A 25,381-nucleotide genomic window follows, 5' to 3' on the forward strand; every position below is an offset into this window, starting at 1 on the left:
AATTAAAAGATTCTGAAATCTTCTTATACTAATATTGCTTTACAGCTTTATTGTAACTCTAACTATAAACTTTGAAAAAATGTTTAAGGTATTTTAAAGTTCAGCAAAGAACCTCCCTGTGCATCAAGCACCATTTTGGTTGTGTTTGGTTCTTATGCTTGTTATTTTGGAGGTTTTGATGTTGCATTAGCTTGTATGTGACCCTGGACCACAAAACCAGTCTTAAGCAAGAGCATATTTGTAGCAATAGCCAACAATACATTGTATGGGTCAAAATTATTGATTCTTCTTTTATGGCAAAAATCATTAGGATATTAAGTAAAGATTATGTTCCATGAAGATATTTTATAAATTTCCTACCGTAAAAATATATCAAAACCTAATTTTTTATTAGTAATATGCATTCCTAAGGACTTAATTTGGACAATTTTAAAAGTGATTTTCTCAATATTTTTATTTTATTGCACACTCAGATTCCAGATTTCCAAATAGTTGTATCTCAGCCAAATACTGTCCTATCCTAACAAACCATACATCAATAGAAAGCTTATTCAGCTTTCAGATAATGTATAAATCTCAACTTCAAAAAAATGACCCTTATGACTGGTTTTGTGATCCAGGGTCACATATGTTCTTGAGAACAGTGTTTTGGTTCTTGGCTGTTTAAAGCACCAACACATAGATGATTTCTGAAGAACTAGACAACAGCATCATGCTAAACCTTAACAAGAATGTAGCAACTAAGATATTTTGGTGGAAACTGTGGTTGCCATGGTGCTAATTTTATTTTACTTATTGTAAAATAGAATCATTATGTTACCTTTAAATAATCATTCTCCGACCTGAGTTCCTCTATTTCCCTGATTAATTCCTCATGCATCCCGTCCATTAATTCCTCAGTCAGGTCCGAAAACGCCAAGGACGTGCTGGCGGGCATCCTGCTGTCGAACGAGGTGAGCGAGCGCTCGTCGCCGGGTGAGACGCTCCCCTCTGCGGTCTCCATTCCCAGCGAGAGCCGGTCTTTCTCCACGCTGGTCTTGGTTTGACCACTCTTGTCCAACAGTCCATGTCCCGCTTGCGCTTTTTCGCCGTCGATCCCCCCGCGGCTGCTGCTCTCGGTGTCGCTGCTGAGCGCATCTGTGGAGACTTTATTCTCCTCGGAGGCGCAGTCGGAGAGCTCCGAGCTGCTGTCGGTGGGTGAGAGTTTCCCCGGAGCGCAGCCGGAGTCCTTGCTCAAATCATCCGATCCGATGCTGGCGTCCGAAACTTTTCTCCGGCCGCTTTTATTAGACTTCACGATGCTCTTCTGAGCACCGGCCGGGGACAGCGCGGGTTTGCCGGTCGGTTTACCCTTCTCTGTTTTTGTCTCCTTCCCGGTAACCGGGCTACGTCTGGACACGCGGCCGCCTAAATATATGGCCCCCGGTTTAACGCTCAGCGTCGGCGTGCCGATACCTCCGCGGATTTTAGTGAGGGACCACCCGGGCACATCTTTGGGTCTTGCTGGAGACGGTGCTCGGTGTATTTTCTTTTTCTCGGTAACTTGTAGCGGCTGCGCAGGCGGCTGCTGTTGTGACGGCTTCGGCTGCTCTTGTTCTCCGCTGCTGCTCTCCATTTTCTGCTTTTGCCTCTTCTCCTTCGACGAGACAAAATGCGTCGGGGAACCGGTGTCAACCTTTGTCTTGGTCATTCATTCCGTTTACGAGACCCGAGTATAGCTGAAATGTACCTCCTTTCCTCAAACACAGAAGTTGAACTGGTAAACGCTTCACACCAGATCAGCCGACATCAAAACCTTTGGAAATCCAAAAGAGAATGTAATTGCTTGGCTTGAGATGCTTCTGTTTTCTTCTGTTTACCACGTCTGCAAGATATCCCCCTGTGCGTCCTCAGTTTTGAACTGCGGCTGCTGCTCTGTGTTACTTGGGTTTCTTTCTCTCCGCCCAGACAGCGGCTCTGACCGTGACGAATGGATCTGGAGAGCCTCGCGCGCAGAGCACTACTGCCACCAAGACACTGCACGTGAAAAAAGTAGACACATGAAAAAAAAATCCTAAATAAGGGTTTGGAATCGACAACCGTTCCATTCGAAAAATACAGAAATCGAATGATTTTTAGCCAGTTTTTAGTACGAATGCTAACTAATGACTTTTATGAGCATTTTTATTCTGATTCGCGAACGAATGGCTCTTTCTGATTACGAACATTATATCAACCAATAAAAAGCAGTTAGGCCTAAAATAATAATAAAAAGAAAATTAAATTAAATTAAAAATATATATATAATGACAAAGCAAATAAATTACTAGACAGGGGTATAAAATTAAACAAAACACATTACATTCAAAGGAGAAGATTAAACAGCTTAAATATTCAACTATTTTTAACCCTTCTTGTTACATGAGTTAGAAATAGTCCCAAATTAAATCATAAAAAAAGGCAGAATTTAGGCTACATTTATGTATATAAAATGTTGTTAACAAGATAAGGAGATTAAATTTGTTTTTCTGTAAATGCACTTTTTTTGAATTAACAAATCCAAACAAAACATTTTCCCAAAGTAAAGAAACTTTTTAATCAATATTCTCAATACCGAACAAGGAGAGGTCTTTCCACAACAATTTAGGGTATTGGCAGTGTGAAAATAAATGCACTATATAGTCTCTGGGTGCTGTTTGCAAAAGAACAGTTTGTATCAATGTCTTTTTTATATTTCTTTAAGAAAGTATTAACAGGATATATACGATGGACAATTCAAAAGGAAACTTCTTTTATCTTTTTAGTAATTAAGTATCAATTTGGAATCAGCCAAACTTTCCTCCAGGCAATATCAGAGACAAAAGCATTCCAATAAACCATAACATTTGGAACTGATACAAAATCATTAAGAAATAACAAATGTATTGATTTATTAGAAGAAGAGGCAGAAAAGTACTGCTTTCCCACCACTGAAATAGTGGGATCTAAAGAAGGTAAAACAGAAGGTCATTTGAAACAGTCTAATAACTCCAGATATATGGCATCAAAAACAATAGCGAATTCTTTAGGGGTAATGGGAATATTAAAACGACAAAGAAAAAATGAATGGCTCTTATGAGTGGGATCCTTTAAATGAATGACATAACCATGCAGGGGTCCCATGATAGCACACGTACATTATGAAGACGTCTATTTGACGTCTGCATTTACATCTGCAAAACGTATTTTTTAGAGTGTTTGTTCATCTGCAATACGTTTATTGGACGTTTTCTATCGGATGTCAAATAGACGTATATTAGATGTCTTTAAGATGTTTATGATTTAGAATGTATAGTATGTAAAGCTCACATCTTAAATATGTCTGTCAGATGTTTGTACACAGCAGATGCTTTCCAGATCAAGTGATCTTTATCAGACGTTATGCAGATATACGTGTGCGATCTGGGATGCGTTTCTCAAAAGCATCGTTAGGTATGGTCACAATTGGTTCCATTTGAGCTCAATTGGTAACGATGGAACTTTTGACCATAGTTGCTTTTAGCAAATGCACCAAGGGATGATAAACAGTGTAGTCTGATTCACTAACAAATTATTCAAATGAGCTGGCTCTTTTTTAGTGAATCAAAAATATTCAGTGCGTCAAGTACAAATTCCTGTACAAATGACTCTTCAAATCTTTTTGTGAATCATAAACTTTGCAGGACAAACAGTGTAGTACAATTCCCGCACAATGACTTTTATGAGTCAAGCTGTTTTAGTGATTTATGAACAGACTGACCAGACCAGTATAGTCGGATTCCTAAACAAATGACTCTCTTTTTAATGATTGAACGAATCTTTTTAATGAATCCAGAAATAAAATAGGCTAGTATTAATTTGAGTTTTATAAAACTTTAATAGTAATGATTATTTTAATCTTTAATCATTTTATGTCTGCTTTGTATTTCTTTTTAACTTATCCAGGAGCGAGTTAGTTGTGATAATTTGGCATCAGTACACATAGGTTAACTTTTAAAAATCGATTACTGTATCCAGTCTTCTTGGCTACAAAAAGCTATAGAAACATTATTATTGCCTTAGAAAAAAGGATCATTAACACACATTGACCTTTTGACCCCAGTGTACTGTATACGTTGCTAGATGTTGTCAGTTAAGTTAACACTGATTTTTAATGAATACCACTTGTTTGAAATATAAAATATAAAACTTACTCTATAAATTATTTGTATTAGCAATAATGTAATAATGTTGGCTGTTGTATTATTATGTATCCCAGTGTGGTACCCACAGCTATTACAAAAATAAGTAATATTTTTGAATATACAGCCCAATGATTTTGTTTTATGCTTGAAAACATTAGTTGTATTTCAATAAATACTTGAGGAAACACTCCTGTTCTGTCATGATTTCTTTGTACCAGTGTTTTTGCTTCTTATGTAACTTTATTGCTTTGAGTTTGATGAACTTAAACCATTTAAGGCAATCGGTTTCCTCAAACCATTTAAGTAGCAAAGTGGTTAATTTTAAGTTGTAAAGACTTACATTCTAACTGAGTGGAATAAACTTAAAATGTTCAAGTTCAGTTAACTCTAATAATTGACTAAGCCAACACTAAAAAATAAGTTAATTTAACTCGATGTAAATGAGTTATGGTACTCATATTTATTAGTTTTAAAACTTAAATGGTTTAAGGCAATCGGTTTCCTCAAACGGTTTGAGTTACCGTAACTTGTCGGGTTTTACAGTGTAGTGTTAGTTGTATAATAATTTTTGTTTGGATGACAGAATTCACTAAATAGTCCTATTTAAAGACAACTGCTAAGTGTTTGAAAACGAGCATTTGTGTTAATGGAATTTTGGATTTTCCTCCTGAAGTGGAATGGGAGGCTCAATGATGAGGCAGGAATGTGAGCACAGGTAACATGCGCTATAATTAGTCTGTAACGATGGCTTTATTCAGAGACTGTCCTCCTGGCCGAACACTAGAGCCTTATTAAGGGCCCCTTCTGGGACCCTGACAAAGGTGGCGCTCCCTGAACTTCACATAAGCATATTGTTAATGGGTTTACCCACGAGAACACCCTGCTGGAGACAGGGCAGAGAAACTGGTTGCTGTCTGTGCTAACTGAGCTGTTCTCAATGCCTCATGAAAGAAGCGGATTTGTCCCAATCCTCCAGAGTCTTTGAGAAAGAGGCAGATCAATGAGAGGCTTTACTTAATCTTTTATTGATTTAAAAGGATTCATCCACAGATGATGCATTCCTGTGTATGTGCAGGTTCTTTTTACAACAAAACTGCAGGAAAAGCAAAACTGGCATTGTATGTCAGAAATCAAAATAATACACGTGTGCTGATGGCATTATTTGCTACAGAACTGCTGTAAAACATATTTATAATACTGATAAATAAGACCTTTAGAATAGATAATAGAAAATTGACTGCATTTGTTTCCTGTAAGACAGCAATTATCTGTGCAGTGTTGAAGTGTTTAGGGATTTTGTTACTGTTATGACTGTAATGGTTGTCAGCAGCCTTGCCACACTAGACTGAGGAATGCAAAACCCACAGGGAGACACAGAAATATCCCCTGCTGGATATTACATATTCTATTTCATGATGGGCTTAATTAATGTAAAACAGTATTTTAGTCCCCTGTCCTATATACTTGGCCTAAATAACTGTGATAATGATACTAACAGGATTTCTGCTGTTGTTGCTCTGTCTCTGAGGACTGGGACCCCGCAGTCCTCTGATCTCCGTGTAATGGTTGTGGTGGCGACAATGACCAAAGTGGGTTCACAAATCCTTTTTGGTCTTGTCTGATGAGAAATACATCTTGTGGACTCTACATGCACATAGCTTTACTTAAGAATTACTTTAAGAAAAAATATTTTTGCTTATTAAAATTATGAATTTTAAAAATTATTTTATATTAATTTAATAATTCTTAAAGAAAGAAAGAAAGCATATATTTGCAAAACAGAAAACACTGGGCAATTGAATAAAAAGTCCATAAAATCACTACAGTGTTGATTTTTCTCTATCTCTATCACCAACAGGCACTTTTGATTAATTAAATAATAAAATATTACTAATAAAAAAATAGAAAATTAAATATGATAAATAAATAAGATAAATTAAATACAACTTTTTTTAAAAGGGTTATTTCTCAAAAAATAATTTTGTAATTTTATTAAATAAAGCAATCTGTAAAACACACAAAAACCCATGTTTTTTTGTGATAATCGTTATGTATGTTAGTTAAACTATAACCTAATGTAAAATAAATTTTGCATGAATATTATTTGCGCAATAAAAAAGACATATTTTTATAATATTTGTTTTAAAGAATGGTGGTTACACTGTTATGCATGCTTTATGTTAACAACTGACATAAATCAGGGTATTAAACTTTACTTAAATATGTGTGGCATGTTTTGGAAATTGGGTTTCAGAATTCAAACCTCACATCAAATGAACAGAAAATAAAACATCTCGTATAACTTTTTTCCACGATTTCCATGACCATTTGTTAAATAAAACAAAAACAAATAATTGTTGCAACTTTTGTAAAGAGTTTCAGGCCCTATTTAATACCAACCGTTTCTCTCAGAAGCTTTAAATTTGTACAGATGTGCAAGACCAGTTTCTGTGTTGTTCATGGGATAAAATATAAATTGGTTCTAATAAAAACAAGTTTCTTATCAAAGAATAGACATTAATGCATTAATTTTAACAAACCTTTGGTGTTTACAGCTGATGCATCTTGACAAGGGTTGATATTACAACATCATTGTCAGAGACATAAACTCAAAGCAAATCATTCAACAGATGTTTTGTGTGTTAATTTAAGCACTAGTGCCACCTAATGGTCACATTAAGCAAACACAACACGGTTAAATCAAGAGGATAAAAAGATCAAACCTTTACAGAGAAATGACCCTTGCCTGATACCATGAAGTGTATGGTATATATTATTGTTTCACATTTGCTTCCAGGTGTCCTATTACTCTTGTCTGACTGTGATATAAAGATTGGCTTTACACATAGTGAGTCAAACTCCTGCATCAGCGATGAGAGGGCAATTCCTTCTGTGCAAGGAGAAACAAAGCCATGTTGTACAGGGTCAGTGGGTGTAATTGGCGTGTGTAATGCTGGATGAAAGAGTCCTTTTTACTGTAGTTGTGCTCAAGTCCCACTCTTTAGTCCTGTGAGATCTGTTGGAACAACAGTGCAGGAATAATTGTACCCTGATGGTGTACAAAACGGCAGGATGGTTTTTGATAAAAGGCTTATAATTCGCCTCTACCACTGTGTTTTATTGCTGACAGCTGACTGGCTGCTCTGTTCTGGATGGATGAATATGTGGCTCTAGGCTCTAGACAGCACCAATTTATCTCATAGCTGGATACTGTATATTTTAGCCATCAAGGCCAGTATGTCAAAGTGACATCTGTTTTCAACCTTTCAGGGCTGTTTGTCTTTTTCAGCCTCAGAGGTGGTTTCCAACGCACACATTTCAATAAGTACAATTAAGCAGTGAGGTCAGTGCAGGTCAGCCGTGCTGTACTGAGCTGCTCTGGGAACAGTGGGGTATATCAGTGACGTCTGCCTTCATTATTAATGAGAGACATAAAACAAACAGACCAAATTTGTATCAATAATTCACAAGCTTTTCATTATGCTCAATTGTTTTCGTGCTTTCATAGAGATTGCAGTATTCGTGGATCATAATACACAAGCAGATGCAGGTCACTGTTAACCTGCTTCTCTGTACTATTTTACATTTTCATCAATGAACTCGAGTAATGACTGCTCAACATTATATGAATTCACTTATTTCTTGGAATTAACATTTGGCGAAATTGAAACTGGAGTAGCCTGAAAGGTGGTTCAAAGAACGGACTGTAATAAGCAAGGTTGTGCTGTTCGGTTCAATAAGTTGATGTCAAGATAACATGTAATAAATGACTGGAATGAGAAGCAGTTATGGGTTGGTGTCGCTCAGAGAACTAAATATTTCAAAATTAAGTCTTCACCAAGATGTAAAAAAATAAAATAAAATAATAATAATTTTATATATATAATATATATAATATTTTTACTGTGCATTTCTGCCATATGGACATCAACTTGATTTTCTGTAAAGCTGCTTTGCAACGAATTGTTTCGTGAAAAGCACTATACAAATAAACTTTAATTGAATTGAATTATATGTGTGTCTTCCAAATTTATATTAGAAATTAATTACATTAAAATATGACATTAAAATTATATTATATTAAAAAGTGAATAATATATGCATACACTCTTTGTTCCAAATTTATATTAGAAATTAATTACATTAAAATGATATTATATAAAATTTTATATTATAATAAATGCTTACACTCCATGTTCCAATAACAATATTTATGTGAGCAAAAAAAAAAAACGAAAAAAAAAAACTACCATAACAAACATAATATAAAATAATGTCATGTTGTATATCATAAATAATAAAATACAGTAGTTAAATTTTTCTTTTGTCAATATAATTTTAAATTAATGATTAATAAAAAAAAATTCTTGAAGCAGTCTTCTTTAGATTCCTTCTGCTATTTTTAATTTAATTTAATTAATTTATAATTTAATTTTGTAACAGTACCAGGTAATACCTGCTTGAAATTAAAACAATAACTGTAGCTCCTAAATACTGTGTTACATTTTGTAGAAAACTATAGTGACTTTATGGTCCATTTTTGTAAAGATTTTTTTTTTAATTAATTCAAATAAATCAAATCATTAAATCGTGTATACGTTTATTCACTATTATATATGAAACATGTTATTTATTGTGTCCTATATTAAGCCATTTAAAAGTAATTGTTATTGAGATTAAGTGAACCAACGCTGCATCATAAACATATTATTGTGTTGCTCTGACGTAACCCGTCAGGCGACGAAATTCCCGCACTATAATTGGCCAAGAGGCCCGTCAATCATATCGCCCATATCGGTCTCTTCCGGCTGTGTGTCAGCCCTTCAGCAGCAGCGGCAGCAGCATCCCTGCCCAAGAGAAGCGAAATCCGGCCATCATCACAGGTAACGACTTTCTTATTTAACAGTAGCTGTTTGGACTCATTCACGCCAGTATGTGAAGTTTTAAAGCAACACTTTCCAGCGGACGAAAAGCCCTCGCGCCGTTGCTTAGTAAGTTTGTCAGTTAGCTGCTGGAGCTTTAGCCCGTTAGCATCTGTTTACAGGCTCCGTCTGTGCCTCCTAACCTAGGGAGCTGCCTACATGCACAACACTTTTGAGTGAACGGCGATCACTGGCAAAACTCAACGAGTAAACCAGAACGTCTCAATAATGCTGCTCACCAGGTTTTGAGAGAGAGAGTCCTGAATCTTTTGGGTTTGTTGTCATTTTTTCCACGAAATAATTCACATTTGACAACAACGTTATACACAAGTAAACATAAACATCCAGAAAAGCCTTGTCTTTTAAATCACAGTATGAGTGTTACAGCTCGAACCCTGTCGTGTTGATTTTGTGGGCTGTTCAGCTGTCATTTCCCAAGCTTATTTTCCTATTAAAAGTAAACAGATGTTTTGTAAACGCTTTGCTTTCCAGATATTTTCATCTGTTTAAGTATGTTAACATATGCTGCACCGACATGAACAAGTCTGTGTTATATACCGGCATGTTACAAATTTGAAACTTGCTCAGTACATGACTGGGGATTTTTTTAGTCATTCCAAACGTCCTATTTTAGCAAAACAGTCAGAATTACAGGTTTTGGATTGATTTTTATTTTATTTTTTTCAATGGGGCGTATTAGTGTTTGACATATTTGCATAGTGTCATGTTGACTCATGTAGGTTCCAAGGCTTTTAATTGCAGCAAAGGTGTCTATATCTGATAAAAACTAATGTAATCTCTATGTAGCCTATAAAAGTCACGCCAGTCCATTACTGCTGTTAAAGTGGGTAAAATGGTACAGTATTGTAAAGTGGGTCTGCCACGTGGACCGCTGAACAATTGCTTTATTTCTGTTCCTGAGGTGTTATGTTGTGTGTAGCTTAGAGCAAGTCTGTAGACTGATATAGATAAGTATTAGGCCACATTCCAGAGAGTAAAGCAAGGTGTCATTGCTTTGTTTTATGTGTGCTTACATGGAGATTCCCAACACCGCCTTGACTTGCTAACTACTAGTGTGTGTCATTGTCAGGTATGTGCTTGCACCTCTCCCAAGCAGACTACATTCCAAAGGTCTCAATCAAACTGTGTGTATAACGCAAAAGACTGTGATTCATTCCACTTCTGAAATCTCGTGGGCGTTTGTGTGTTTCCCTATGGTCACTTTATTATGCAGTCATGCCCTTTCAGGTATTTCCTCTCTGCCACTGGTACCTATGCGAAAAACCTTCACAAATTTGGAATGCCCATCATTCTTAATAAGCTCTAAATTCTCTCTATGACTTTATGAAGATTTGTTGAAAATGTACTCATTCTCAGGACATCCAAGATGTAGATGAGTTTGTTTCTTCATCAGAACATATTTGGAGAAATGTACCATTATTACATCACTTGCTCACCAGTGGATCTTCTGCAGTGAATGGGTGCCGTCAGAATGAGAGTCCAAACAGCTGATAAAAACATCACAGTAATCCACATCCATCAGTTAACATCTTGTGAAGTGAAAAGCTGCATGTTTGTAAGAAACAAATCTATCATTGAGCCGTTTTAACTTTAAACCTTCAGTTCTGGCCAAAATACCAGTCTATAATCCATAATGCTTCCTCCTGTGTCAAAGTCCATCTCCTTCTTTACTCACATCGCCATCCGTCAACATATTTGTTTAGAACTGTTTTGGACTTCTAAATGGTACTTGATCTGTGCATATTTCTCTCCTGATGACAAGATGACTTTTTCACTGGAGAAAGCATTATTATGGATAGAGGTGTTCAAGATGTTAATTGATGGACTGGAGTCGTGTGGATTACTTGTGGATTTTATTATCAGCTGTTTGGACTCTTATTCTGACGGCACCCATTCACTGCAGTGGATCCATTGGTGAGCAAGTGTAATGTTAAATTCCACCAAATATCTACATCTTGGATGCCCTCAGGGTAAGTAAATTTAAGCAAATTTTCTTATTTGGGTGAACTACCTTTTAGAATTTTAGCCAATTTTTTAAAACCATGTTTAAGTGCACAGTAAATTCTGCAGATTTACCCTCAAATAAGTGCAGAAAACCCATGTGATTCTGTCCAGGTCACCTTATGGGTCATTATTACATCAAGTCCATTCTGTCAACCCTTCATTTCCCAAATTTCAATCGAACAGGATTCTGTTTAAATGCGACACAACCTGATTGTGTGCTGGATCTTGTAAGACCTAGCGTTCTCATTACCACATCTGCACCTGAGTCTTTATTTTTCACGCAGACATATTGTGCGTGATTATCGGTTGCCACGGCACCCGCATTCAGTCGTCTCTGATTGCGTTCCTCTCGCTCCCGGGAACGCTGTTCCCAGATCAGAGATCATTACTCTAGCACAACACCTTGTCTCGGGGGATGGCTGAGACGTCTGTGTTATTTTAACTTTTCAGCTGATTGCAGAACACTTGTTTTCTCATGTAGGTGAAAGTGCACCAGAGATAATGTATCAGATTCTGTTGAAAAGCCTTGAGCAATACTGTCTCTCTCTCTTTGTCTGTCGTCTTTGTTTTCAGAGGACTGATGCTGTCTCCAGTTGACCCTTTGCTTATTTTGACATTGGCTGTAATGTGTATTTAAGGGGATAGTTCACCCGAAAATCTCATTTCTGTTATTATTTGCTCACTCTTGTGTCATTCGAATCCCGTTTGACTTTCTCTCTTGAATGGAACACAAAAGGCTGATCTAATTCCCGTTCAACTCAAATTCACAATCTCAACTCTATAATCCAGTCACCACGGTTAACAGGCCACTGAAGGTAATAATTATCAGTGTGAATAATCTTTTTTGGTCTTTTCATCACACAAAGCTATCATATGACTTGTATAACACACAAATCAACCAGTAAATTATTCAGGGTTTCTCCTATATACAGGTGCTGGTCATATAATTAGAATATCATCAAAAAGTTGATTTATTTCACTAATTCCATTCAAAACGTGAAACTTGTATATTATATTCATTCATTACACAAAGACTGATATATTTCAAATGTTTATTTCTACAAACGTAATATACAAGTTTCACGTTTTGAATGGAATTAGTGAAATAAATCATTTTGATGATATTCTAATTATATGACCAGCACCTGTATATATTTTCATATACATGCGCACATTTTTCTTCTTACCTAGCTCAATCAAGCAATGGAAAAACTGTACACACAGGATACAAATATATTGTTATCAGGGCTCGCAAAATTTCAAAATCCCTGGTAGCCCTTCGGGCAGGTACTCTTCAGATTTTGGTAGCCCGAAAATTAATTTAACTAGCCCAAATTATTATTATTATTTTTTTTTTTTAAATATAGAAAATCAGATAGGAGTTTAAATGTCAATCAAAAATATTTTCAATACACAAATATCAACAAATATGAAGGAAGGAATCTTATTTCACTATTTCATTATTTTTAAATAAATTTAAGGCAATTTATGACCCATTTTAAGAGCTGTACAAGTAAAATGAACACAGAATGAGCGGGGTTGGACAATGTCTTTGGTAACACAGTATTGAGCCATAAAATTACATGATTTACAGTTCAGATACAGGTTTTCACAAAAACAAAAATCTTATACAACAGCATTTCAGGCTATAGACCGTTTTTATGAAAAGGGATAAATCAAGCATATAAATTATTATATTAATTTAAACGAATAAATATTAGTCTTAATTGTTTCAATTTTTAGAAGGCATAACTTCTTTCTCATTTACAACTCTGTGTTTGCTGCGTAAAAAGTTAATATTTGCATTGATTTGACCATAAACAGCAAGAAAGGCTTATTGGAAATGCAGAATCATTCTCTGCCACGAGCGCTGAAATATTGCGGTTTCCCTGGAAACGCTGTACACAAAGCAGCTCCGCGCTCATAAATGCTGCTTTATCAGGAAATATAGGTAATATGAAATTAAAATGCCAACAACACGTTTCTGAGGACAGTCGGTTCCCTTCAGATACATTCACATAAAGACATCCGCGCCGCGTTTTGACTTGAAACGTGCAGCGCTCATATTTATTCAAAGACATCATTGCCTTTTGAAGTTTAATCCTGCCGTATCGCGACTCATGTCTTTCCGTCCTCAACTGTAAGACCTCTTAAAATTATCATTAAGACATTTCTTATACCGTTTAACGTATTTAAAACTTTTTATGGCCTTAAGTTTGATACAACTCATTTTCAGAGTTTATAAGGACCCGCGGGAGATCTGTATTTAAGGAGCCCGTCGGGCAGGCAGTGATACATTTTGGTAGCCCGACTGGAAAACACAATAGCCCCGGGACGTCGGGCTAGCGATTTTGCTAGCCCTGGTTATATTTCATAACTTTTCAGGTATTCATTTATGCTCTGTAATGCCTGTTTGCCAAATAAGGTTGTATATGAAAAATTGTCCCATTATGTTCAGTGGAGATAAGAAAGTTGTACATGTTTGGAAAAACATGAGGTTGAGTAAATGTGAATGATGACAGAACTTTTTTTTTTTTTTTTTAGATGAACTATCCCTTTAAGATAACATCTCACACCTTCACATCCCTTTTCTTCTTTGAAACCCAACCATCTGCATTTTTGGAAAAACAGTTAATGTTAAGAGGTGGTCTGACCTTGACACAGACAGCTGAAAGTCGTCTTCCACGCTGCAGTTAGACTCATTTCCTACGGTCTGATTTACTCATTAGTCGTCCGTGTGGCCTGACCCCTGACTTTTCCCTTTTAAAAACCCATAAATAACCTTGACCTGCACTGAGGAAAACAATTCCCAATTGAAAACAAGCATCACGTGGTTTGAGTCATCAGAAACCAATTAGGCCTTGCAAAAGGGTTGAGATGCTCTGCTTAAAACTTATGCTGAACAATGTGTTGATTCATACATGCAAGGAAAATAGATTTTTAATATCATCTGAATTTAAAAATCGAGTGATATTTATTTAATTAGACTAACTTCTGGTGGAAACGTCAGACTTCTCCAATCTTTTAGACTCCACTTTAACCCCACACTGTCTTAAAATCGACTGCAAGCTCGTTTCGATTACAACAGCTATATGTCAAAATTCAATCAACAGCTGATGGATGAAACGCAATAAAGAAGTCCTCGGTCTGCCTCCAGTAATACATTATGCTCTGATGTACGTCACAAGATCATAAAGAAAGAGCTTTGTCATAATTAAAAATGTATTTCCTAATATTGCAGATTGGTTGGTCTAAAGAAAATGTCTAAGAAGATTTATTATTAAAAAGCAATAAACATTACATAACACATACTTGTAGGTCGGCAACTTACTTTGCATATCTGACCTAATAGTGGGTCAGCTCACTGACTGTGAGATGGCCAAGAAGTCATAATGGTTAAAGAAAGAAGTGTAGCAGTAACTCTTTAGTACTGCTTGATTTGTCTTTGCTTTTCGTGTTACTTAAAGACTTCAGAGTTGTCTTGGGGCTGTAATAAAACTGCTAATTGGTCTCCAGTAATTTGTGCTCAGGGAATTCGCCGAGCACAAATGGCAACCTACTAGAACAGACCGGGAAAGACGTTCAGCAAGCTTTCTTTAATTAACTCCGCAATGGCTACATAAAGTTGTGTAGCTGGCTATTAGACTTTAACTGTGCTAGAAGCGTTCCCTCAGGTCTCGTCTAGACTGAGATAAGGCTGTTTCGTATGCGTCACAGTACAGGTCTGTCTGTCTGTCAGGTTACACTCTTTGGAAGGTGACAGTCCAAAGTTCAGTTCTATATCAAATGCCTTGCTGCATACAAGCCCATGGGAGGAGACCCACACTGGCTCCACCTCTCAGTTCAAGTGCGGCCGGCTGGTTTCAGTCAAACATGATGGATGAATGGGTGCATGAATGTAGGCTCTAAGATCATTGGAGAAACAGGTGAATGATGGGATTTCTGTCCATTTCAGTGTATGTTTTTTAAACTGACTCCAAGGTTGAGTTGTTTTCTTGTTTGTGAGTCTGGTTTTGACTTTTTTGGCTCTCCACAGGTGTCCCTGTTTTGGATGTGGTAACAAGTCTCCAGAGACAACAAAGTGAAAGAGAGACCATGTTTTAGAGACCCCGTGTTGGCAGCCCATTATCTACAATGAACAATGAAGACGAGTTCTATGATGCCGTCACAGGTAAGACATATTTAATGTCACGTCGTGGTAGGGCTGATTTGAAAAAAATAATCAATAGTACTTTTAGTATTTAATGAAGTGTCCATTTACGCTGCTTTTTTGCAGCCGAATAGCACCGTAACCAATCACAGACGTTGTGCACATGATTGTAGTGGTGATGAATGGATATTTGAGACCAAATAGGTACCTCTAAAATTTGAAATCATAAAAGAACTTAAATTGATTCATGATCAGAAGTAGTTTGTAACATCACCTCTGTGACACAAGCCCATCCAGAGCTGCCGCATGTAATGAAAACATTGACATTTACACACAGCAGTATTAAACAGCTGTGTTTTTTTTTTGAGGACGATCTAATTTGTCTCCTATTGTTAGTGTTTTGGCCACTGTTGACTTTGGCCTTCGGTCTTGTGTGTTTATGACAGAGAGGCCGCAATGTGGCGTGCCGTTCTGGTGTCGGCTTACCGCAGTCTGTTGATGGCTTCAATTATGTAGTGCTGTGTTCAGATGGTCTGATGGCTTCTGTCATTGCTGAGATGAAAATAATGTAATGAATAAATAAACAAGGCGATACGGACCTTGACAGGTCATTGTGCTGGGCTCCTGAAGTCTGATATCAGCAGAGTCGCTCATATCAGATGGTTCAAAATATGAAGGAGACACATTTTAGACCATGTTATTAAATAGTGCCATAGTTAATAACTGCATGTTGATATCGGGTGTACAGAAGATGTTTGGTGAGGTGTTCTGCATTTAATTTTCGAAAAATTTTAAGAGAGGTTATTTTTGGGGAGATATCAATGAATATATCAGTTTTTGGTCAATATAAATTTTATAAGGGACAGCTCAATTTAGGAAATTTTTTTAATTGCTTTTTAAATTGCTTTAGTTTTAATTTTTTTTTACAGACGAAATCCAGGTTTGCTGTGCCTGTTTCTACTATTTCATTGGGGGGAAAAAATCTATATTTAAGGGAAAAAAAATAAAATAATAAAAAACCTATTAATTATTTTGATTAATTATGCAGCCCTGTTTTTATATATTTATAATTCATTTTGAAGAGTAAAATATTTATTTATTTTGAACACTCGTTTAAGCAGTACACTTATTTATTTTTTATTTTTTTATATATTGTGTTTCAAAAATAATGAACCCTCTTAAGGTTGCAGTCAGGCATCTCTGTCTATCTGAATATCTCGAAGTAAGACGTGCTTGTGTGTCCCAGGCTTGGATTCAGATGAGTCATGTGAAGGCACATCAGAAGCCAGTTTTAAAGATGCTGTAGTGTATGACGGCGCTCAGAAGAACAATGGAGCGGTTCCTCAGGAGAACGGAATTAAGAAGCACAGGTACAGCCAGATTCCAGCGCTGTGACACATGCTGTGTTTTTTTTTTTTTTTAATCATTTGTCTCTTTGCCTTTAATCTTTCTCTCTCTCTCTCTCTCTCTCTCTCTCTCTTTCTCTCTCTCTTTTCTTTCTCAAGATTCTTATTGTTCATCTTATCTTTACAGTTCATTCTCGTTCATTTATAATCTGCACGTCTGCATAGTTCTACATATTAGTACACCTAATGTTTATGAACGGGAAAACATTCTTCTGCCCTCTCAGGTCGTCTCTTCCTGCCCCCATGTTCTCCAGGAATGATTTTAGTGTGTGGAGCATTCTCAAGAAATGTATTGGACTGGTAAGGATAAATAAAGAATCATTTTAGCCACAAGTTTAGCGTGATTTCAATAATCTTATTTTTGTGGAATATTGCCATGTTAATTTTTCAGTTAACCTAATTATTTTTTTAAAATTAATATGCTCTTATAATCTTCAGTCAAAAACGATACCTGTTCTCGCCTCCAGCAGCTGTCACTCACATGAGAACACAGCAATTAGCAAACGACAGTGACCCAATCAAGTTGGGGCCCCTTAAAGAACGTATCTAAACTGTCTAATGGACATAACCCTGAAACCCTTTAAGAGCTATTAGTAAAGTAGTTTGAAAGCACGACTCGTGAAGTTGTAGTGGTGTTTGGTCCTGCTCAGTCTGTTTGCTGGTGTTGTTCTCTAGGAGCTGTCCAAGATCACCATGCCCATTGTGTTCAATGAGCCCCTGAGCTTTCTACAGAGAATCTCTGAGTATATGGAGCACACATACCTCATCCAGAAAGCCTGCTCACAGTCCGACTCTATAGAGAGGATGCAGGTGAGACTACACACACCTCTTAAAGGAAGATTGTTTTGCTTGGATTTTATAATTAGTTTATCATTTCAATATAAGCTAGGGCTGGGTCAATATCAAGTTGAATCATAATAGACATAAATTGTGAGGCGGTTGGTGAATTACAAACCTGTTTTTTTGTCTTTTAAGACGGTAGCTGCCTTCGCTGTGTCTGCGGTTGCTTCCCAGTGGGATAGAACTGGAAAACCTTTCAACCCACTTTTAGGAGAAACCTATGAACTCACACGGTAAAGGCACATCAGCAGAGAGTTGAATAACAAACTATGCTGATAAGATTTGAGGATGTTGTTAAATGTGGGTTAGATCAGAATTGCTCCAGAGGGAAACTGGTCTCTGTCATTTATGTAACTCTACTTCTCCTTCCCCTTAATGCTTCCTTCCTCTGCTCTTGTTGGCTTCTCTTCTCAGTGAGGATCAGGGTTTCAGACTGATCTCAGAGCAGGTGAGTCACCATCCGCCAATCAGTGCGTTTCGCACTGAGAGTCTGACTGGTGACTTTGTGTTCCATGGCTCCATCTACCCCAAACTCAAGTTCTGGGGTAAAAGTGTGGAGGCAGAACCTAAAGGGACCATCACGCTAGAGCTTTACAAGTGAGTGTGCCACACATGTACAGAGTAGACCATGATAGAGATATTCCTTGATTTATATATATATCTTATTTGGATTTGGATTTGCTTTACTTTTTTTTTTATTTTTTATTATTATTATTATTATTATTATTATTGTGTTTATTATTATTATTATTATGTTTATTTATTTTTTTAATCTTTTTTTTATTTTTTTTTTTTGTGCTTTTTTTTGGGGGGGGGGGGTTGTTTTGTTTCTGTTTTTTGTTTGTTTTTGGTTTAGTTCTTTTTTTATTTATTTGTTTAATTCTTCTTCTTCTTATTATTATTATTTGTTGTTTATTTACTTTATTTTTTTGCCTTTTTGGGGGGTGGGTTGTGTTGCTTTTTTATTATATTTTTTATTTTTGGTTTTGCTTTATTTGCCTGCTTTTTTGCTTGTTTTGTTTTTGTTTGGTTGTTTGATATTACACTTTAATGTAGTTAATGCTGTTTTTTGGGGGCTTTTTTTGGGGGTATTTAGCTTTGGTTTTGCTTTTTTTTTATGGTTTTATTTGTTTTGGGATTTTTTGTTTTTTTGATATTATGTTTTTAATGTAGTTAATGGTGCTTTTTTGTGTACATTTTAGCTAACTTTCTTGCTTATTTTTGTTCATGAAAAGGTTTATTGATTGTGTGAGTGAGATTTTTCTTGGATGAGTCAGTGGTTGGATTTGAGAGCAAAGGATTCTGGGGTTGCCAAGTAACTGCTTGCTCATTTACGTGTGTGTGTGTGTGTGTGTGTGTGTGTGTGTTTATCCTCACAGGCATAAAGAGGCATACACATGGACGAACCCTTTCTGCTGTGTACACAATATAATTCTTGGTAAACTGTGGATTGAACAGTACGGCACTGTAGAAATTGTCAACCACAGGTAAAGCCAGACTGTTCGGTTTTTATGATCCATCTATTCTGTTGTGAATTCACATGGATATGTCTGAATGATTAATTTGATGTGTGATTTGGTTAGTACTGGAGAGAAGTGTGTACTGAACTTTAAACCCTGTGGGATGTTTGGAAAGGAGCTGCACAGAGTTGAAGGTTACATCCAGGATAAGAGGTGAGATCCTGACTCACTTGATTTAAATGAGGAAATTGTTGCATTGATCAATATATCAGTTGTCTTGGATTTCTACTTGCACCTGGCAGCATTACACAAAAGAGCAAATGTTTTCTGTTATCAGTTTCATTATTGAAAGCACTATTTGCAATCAGTCTCGATTCATTTATACTGCGAGTGTGACAGTCCAATAAAAAGGGGGTTACTTAGATGTGGTAGCGCTATTGATCTGGTCAAATGAGGTAACCTGCTCCTATACTTCTTTTTATTTATTTATTTTTTTTATAGGATAATGACATGACTGATATGACTAGTTATACGTACAATTAATTTCTTGGCAACAATGATGACCTTTAAGATTTTAAACTTTAGAAAACCGACACCTTTGATACCCGTGAGTTAATAATAAAGGTGCAATTAAATGACTGGAGGTGCCAAGTCATATACAACCGGTTTGTAATCTACTGTAGTATCCAGTTATATCAAGAATTGGATCACATGAGTGCCAATGTCCCGTTGGTAGTCATTGCTGCTCATTGCACAATGCAAACTCTCCAAAGGTTGTTGTCTTCTTAAAAGGTTAATTCTGATAAAAATTGAACTTTCCTTTTTTCTTTTTTGTTTTCATGTAGGCTTCCAGAATAAAACTTTTCCGAGATGCTTAGAAGTGTACATAAAGATATATAGACAACAACAACACTGATCAGTGTAATACATATGAAAGTCATGATCCGTCCACTTACCAGTGAACAGATATTAGTGCTCATGACTGTTACGCAATTGCTTTTTTATGCTAGCTAACAACTAGAATGCCAACTTTTCAATGGATTTAAGAAATTCTCTTGTTTCTTTATTGTTCTTTACTTAATGAGTGCATGTTTCCTGTTCTTTTCCTCTGTGTATGTCACATCAAGTAAGAAGAAGCGCTGTGTGATCTATGGGAAATGGACAGAGTGTATGTGGAGCGTCGACCCACAGGTGTACGAGGCCCATCGGAAGCTCGAGAAGAAAGGAACAACGGACACTAAAAAACAGAAGGTATGAAATATAATAGTTGACCACTCATGCTGCTTCTGCCCCTGACTTCTAATGTTTCTGGTAAAACTAAAGCAAAGCTCTCTTTGTGTTCAAGGTTACAAAGAGAGAGATGTAGACGAGTATCATTAGGAGGCGTAGACATCTTAGACTGTCTGTAGTGATTCATGCACATGCAGAGAATAATGGAGTGTTGTTTTAGGGTTACTGAACTGTTTGTATTGGTGTGTGTGTGTAGTTTAAATGTGCTAATGTATGTACAGAAGAGCTGTGTGTTGGTGTAAAGAGAGCAGGTGTGTTAAAATACTCCTCATGCCTCAGACCTTTGCCTCTGTTCAAGTTTTTGTCAGTTCATTTGTTTATTTAAACACGTGTCTTATTACATGACAACACACCCAGTTGATTGCTATATTTAGCAGACGTCTTATCAATGAATGAGGGAGCTTCTTTGTGTTTTCTGTATGGATGCATACATTGTAGCTTAAAAATGGTCACCTGAATGGCAATTCCTCTCCTGTGGAACACAAAAGTAGATACTTTGAGAAATGTCTCTGTGTTTTTATTCACAGGATAGAAGCAAATGGTCACCCAAACTTTTTTGTTGCAAACATTTTCAAAATATCTTCTTTTGTGTTTTGCAGAAGAAACTAAGCAACCAAGTGACACTTATTTTAAACCATGAAAGCCCGAGCTGACTTTTCAAGCCAAGTATTTCACAAATATAACCATTTCATTTTAAATGATAAAACAGTATATGTACTGGAGGGGGCACTTGGTTTGATATCGTGTCTTATGTTTTTATGCTTTTCCTGAATACTAGGTATTGTGTGAGTAATAAAAATGAAAGCATATTAGGCAAGTTATTGTTTAATCTATGTACTTGCACCAACAGGAGGAGCCAGAAGCCGTCAACGAGGATGCCGATGAAATGCCTGAAGTACAGGAGACTGTGGCAGTGATTCCTGGTAGCACATTATTATGGAGAATATCATCAAGACCGCCTCATTCAGCAGAGGTACACACACACACACACACACACACACACACACATACACACACACAAACGGATGATTTCTTAAAAAGTGAAGTACACTATTGTTTAAAAGTTTGGGGTTGGTGCAATTATTATTATTTTTAAGCAAGTCTCTTATGCTCATTAAGACTGCATTTATTTGTTTACAGTTTTATTGTGAAGTATTTAAATTTAAGATAATAGTTTTCTATTTGAACGTCCATTTAAAATTTAAAATTAAGTTGAATTTTCAGCATCATTACTCCAGTCTTCAGTGTCACACAATCATTCTAATATGCTGATTTGCAAAGAAATATTTTTCTTATTTTCAGTGTTGAAAACTTAATATTGCTGCTTAATATTTTTGTGGAAACCATGTTTTTTCAGTATTCTTTGATGTATAGAAATTTCAAAAGAACAGCATTTATTTAAAATGAAAATATTCTGTAACATTATCAATATCTTTACTGTCACTTTTGATCAATTTAACACATCCTTCCTGAATAAACATATTAATTTCTTACAGCACATACATTTTACTGACACCAAACTCTTAAACAGTAGTGTAGGAATGGTGGTCTACCTGATTCCAAACCCCTTCTGTTCACTTCTAGATGTATAACTTCACTAATTTTGCCATGACGCTGAATGAGCTGGAGCCTGGCATGGAAGGAGTGCTGGCACCAACAGACTGCCGCCTGCGGCCTGACATCAGAGCCATGGAGAACGGCAAAATGGGTAATGAAGTCATTAAAACCCAAAACCAGCCCTAAGGCGCCCCCTGCTGTTCACACATGCTAAACCCTAACATTTGATTTCGTCTACCTGGTCTCATGGCATTTACGTACCTGGGTGCACTTTTTAGCGTGACATGAAATACGTACCAATAAGTGCATATCACTGCAGTTTCCAAAATAAATCAACACTTTCAAACAAATTTACAGAGTTGCGATTAATAAAGCGTAATTTTCGCACAATTACTTGAAGAACATCATGCTATGACTACAAAACAATATTAATATGTTGGGAGATTTGAAAACTGATGCTTTTGAACGTTAGCATCGCACACATACAGCTTCATATCTATGGGTTTTCATGGATGATAAGTTTGTTCGGTAGCTCACGGAGTATGGAGACGGATTTAGGAGACGAGAAGCACCGGTTCAAATCCCGTGTAACAACGGTTCGACAAAGCAGTTAAAATCTGCGTAAAAGGAAGTTCAAATGGCACAGTGGCATCAGCTTATACGTTTTTATATCAGTTTTGCATTTGTTAACACTATCGGGTAGGTTTAGGGTTGGATTTGGTGTAGGGCATATTTCCAACACGATAGAGCATTAACCTTTAGCGACAGTCCCCGGATATTTGAATTCTGAACCGCCGTAATACGTATCTGAAGCAACGTAATAAAAAAACAGCAATACGTACCAATATCTACGTAATAAAAACGTGCCGGGGTTTACATATTGAACCTGTGTTTTAGTGCCACTCAGTGGACATTTCTATTTCAAACTGCGGCGAAACGTGCAGCAAGGTACGTAAAACGGTGTCGCGCAAAAAGTGCGCAGAGGTACATATTTTTATGAGACCAGGTTGGATTTCATTGACTGTGCATGTTTGTGCAGATGAAGCCAGCAGAGAAAAGGAGAGACTGGAAGAGAAGCAGAGAGCAGCTCGTAAAGAGCGGGCCAAAGATGGTGAAGAGTGGTCGACTAGGTTAGCGCTGCTCCTTTTTTACTCTTTTAACTGTTATTTATGCAATGTTTTTAACCTCTCCTACTGTTTTTAGGTGGTTTCAGTTAGGCACAAATCCATATACAGGATCACAGGACTGGCTGTACACTGGCGGCTACTTTGATAGGAAATACATAGACTGTCCTGATATCTACTGATGAGGAGGTGCAAGTTCAAAAAGCAGAGGTTTTGTAACCTCCTCCCTCCTTCCTTCCTTCCTTCCTCCCTCTCTCCCCATCTACAGCAACCCTTTACACGATGCACCACATCATATCCGGCCAACAACGATAGCGCTTACGCTCACATTAACATTGAGCTGCCTCCATCTTCAGCACTTGCTGTTTATGATTGTGTTTTGTCCTTTGGAAGCGTCTTCTCTCACTTCCCATCAACCCTTTAGGTTTTATCAATGGAGGAAAGCGTCTAAACAACAGTAGGAGAACCAATTTGCCTTTTTCTGCCTTTGAACGTACACACACCCTCGTCAGAGCTCCAGTTTGTTTGCCGTCAGCAATGCTGGAGCTCAATGTAGATGTAGTTATATCACCAATAAAATGTGACTCTGAAGTGCTTTGGCCGTTTTCCATGTACAGTAGGTGTTTAATATATGAAAACTAATTCCAGATGTTTTGAGTTTGGCAAGCACTGAGCCACCTCTGATCCAGCTGTATGTAGAGCGTGAAGGTGATCGAGCATTAATGAAATAATGACAGTAATGTGTTTAGAGAATGATGATGAATGTTAATAATGAACTGTGTGTGTGTGTGCGCGCTTGAGGTAATTAATGTAAAAAGCCATAGATTTTGTTTTAATTGGTACAATATTTTGCCTTTTGGATTTTCAGTTTCAGATTAAATTTATGTGATATAGCCTCATCACGCATTTATGGTGAAGCGTTTTAAAAATGGCCTCTTTTTTCCTTTCACTGTTTTTTTCCACAGAGCCTCAAAATAGGCTGATTGTACCCACATTCGATAAGGCTTTGTTGACATACTGTAAATGTACATATTAATATTTCACAGTTTTTCTAATGTATTGGTGTCCCACTAAATTGTTCCTCAAGCACTATCAATTGAATTTGTTTTATGAAAACTAGGTGTCATGGGTTGTTTTATTCATCAGCATTTGCATCTGTTATCACTGTTCTCAAATATAGACGTGTACACTGTGTATTTGAGATTCTGGCGAAATCTATGCAACCCATCAAACTGCTCAAACCCCGCATAATAATGAACATACAGAATGGCAGCTTATGGAAGTGTAAATATAACGCGCATCATATTTGAGAGAATATTTCCTGCCTGTAGATGCCATGAGAAGTATTGTACACCTTGTAATGTACTCATTCGGACCATAAAGCGATTATTTTCATGTAGAGACGATCTGAAGCGTGCAGGTCAAACGAGCGGGTTTGAAGCACACCGATGCAACCATTGTTGCTCTGCTCTTAAGTACACAAACGTGTTTTATTTCCCACAGTGCCTGACTTTCAATACATCCGTGAGTCACTAGTACTTCATCTTGAGCTGTTTGTTCTCCATTTAAGGGTGATTTATTTGAATATGTTAGACATTTAATTTGATTTTCTAACCACGTTTCTCTTCGTCTGAGTACTAAGCGTCTGTTACACACGACATTCAGTGCACTACTTGTTTTGCATCCTGTATTGTGTCTGTTCCTTCATTAAATGTACATTCGATTATTTGAAAACTAGCGTTATAAAACTAATATTCCACAATTAAACTCTAGATTTTATTTTTATGCGGCTTTGTGTCGGTTCATTGTGTCATATTTTCCATGCATGTATGTTTCGAGATGTTGCACACAGATTTCTAGCAATCACATGCACATAGCTCCTTATTTTGTGTAATGAATTATTTTTATAGTTTTTTTTTTCTCTCTCTCGATAAATGTGTCTAAAGGTAGCTATTTTCTCTGTGAGATGAGGGTTATACTTCATTTTTGAACAGAGTTAATGGGGGTGTCATGCTGGTGAGAGCAAATTCTACTAATTGAGATTTTAGTTTGAAGATGTTGATTCTTTTGGAATAAAAAAATACATTGATAAAACCTCTCCGTTTCATTTTCATTCCTTTAATAGCAAGAAATCTGCACAATAGTGCTGTGAAGAAGTCTTTGTGGTTTATAATATTTTAGATTCTGTTAGGCTGAATATTGATGAGCAATTAAATAAAAAGATGCTTTATTTCGATAGCGATACTGAATCTGAATGTATGTTATAAATGTATTGCGTACATAGAAATGTGGTTTTGTACACACTGGAACTGTTGATGTACCAGTTTGAAAGTTCATTTTTTTGCATTCTCGTTAGTCTTTTTGAACGATCTATCAAAAACTTTTTCATATACTGCAAATTGGATCTTACAGTAGAAAGTCTGAAC

The 25,381-nt window shown here is 36.6% G+C and overlaps 2 protein-coding genes across 3 annotated transcripts in view; one reads left to right on the forward strand and one right to left on the reverse strand.

Moving 5' to 3' along the window:
* Nucleotides 1-1,949, reverse strand: part of soga1 (suppressor of glucose, autophagy associated 1) — a 50,548-nt gene extending 48,599 nt beyond the window's left edge. For both annotated transcript variants that reach the window (XM_058763735.1, XM_058763734.1), the window contains exon 1: nt 821-1,949. In XM_058763735.1, coding sequence (XP_058619718.1) covers nt 821-1,690 — 870 coding nt within the window. In that variant the 5' untranslated portion in view covers nt 1,691-1,949. The remainder of the gene's footprint in view (nt 1-820) is intronic.
* Nucleotides 1,950-8,941: 6,992 nt separating this feature from the next.
* osbpl2b (oxysterol binding protein-like 2b) lies at nt 8,942-24,740 on the forward strand. Its single transcript, XM_058764244.1, has 14 exons — nt 8,942-9,064; nt 15,165-15,299; nt 16,525-16,648; nt 16,909-16,984; nt 17,360-17,494; nt 17,660-17,757; nt 17,939-18,121; nt 18,904-19,011; nt 19,108-19,197; nt 20,112-20,235; nt 21,125-21,247; nt 21,859-21,982; nt 22,871-22,961; nt 23,035-24,740. The coding sequence occupies exons 2-14, from the start codon at nt 15,263-15,265 to the stop codon at nt 23,135-23,137; spliced, it is 1,416 nt and encodes a 471-aa protein (XP_058620227.1). The 5' UTR covers nt 8,942-9,064; nt 15,165-15,262; the 3' UTR covers nt 23,138-24,740.
* Nucleotides 24,741-25,381: the final 641 nt, after the last annotated feature.

This window comes from Onychostoma macrolepis, chromosome 23 (genome assembly GCF_012432095.1).
Source record: "Onychostoma macrolepis isolate SWU-2019 chromosome 23, ASM1243209v1, whole genome shotgun sequence".
Taxonomy (NCBI): domain Eukaryota; kingdom Metazoa; phylum Chordata; class Actinopteri; order Cypriniformes; family Cyprinidae; genus Onychostoma; species Onychostoma macrolepis.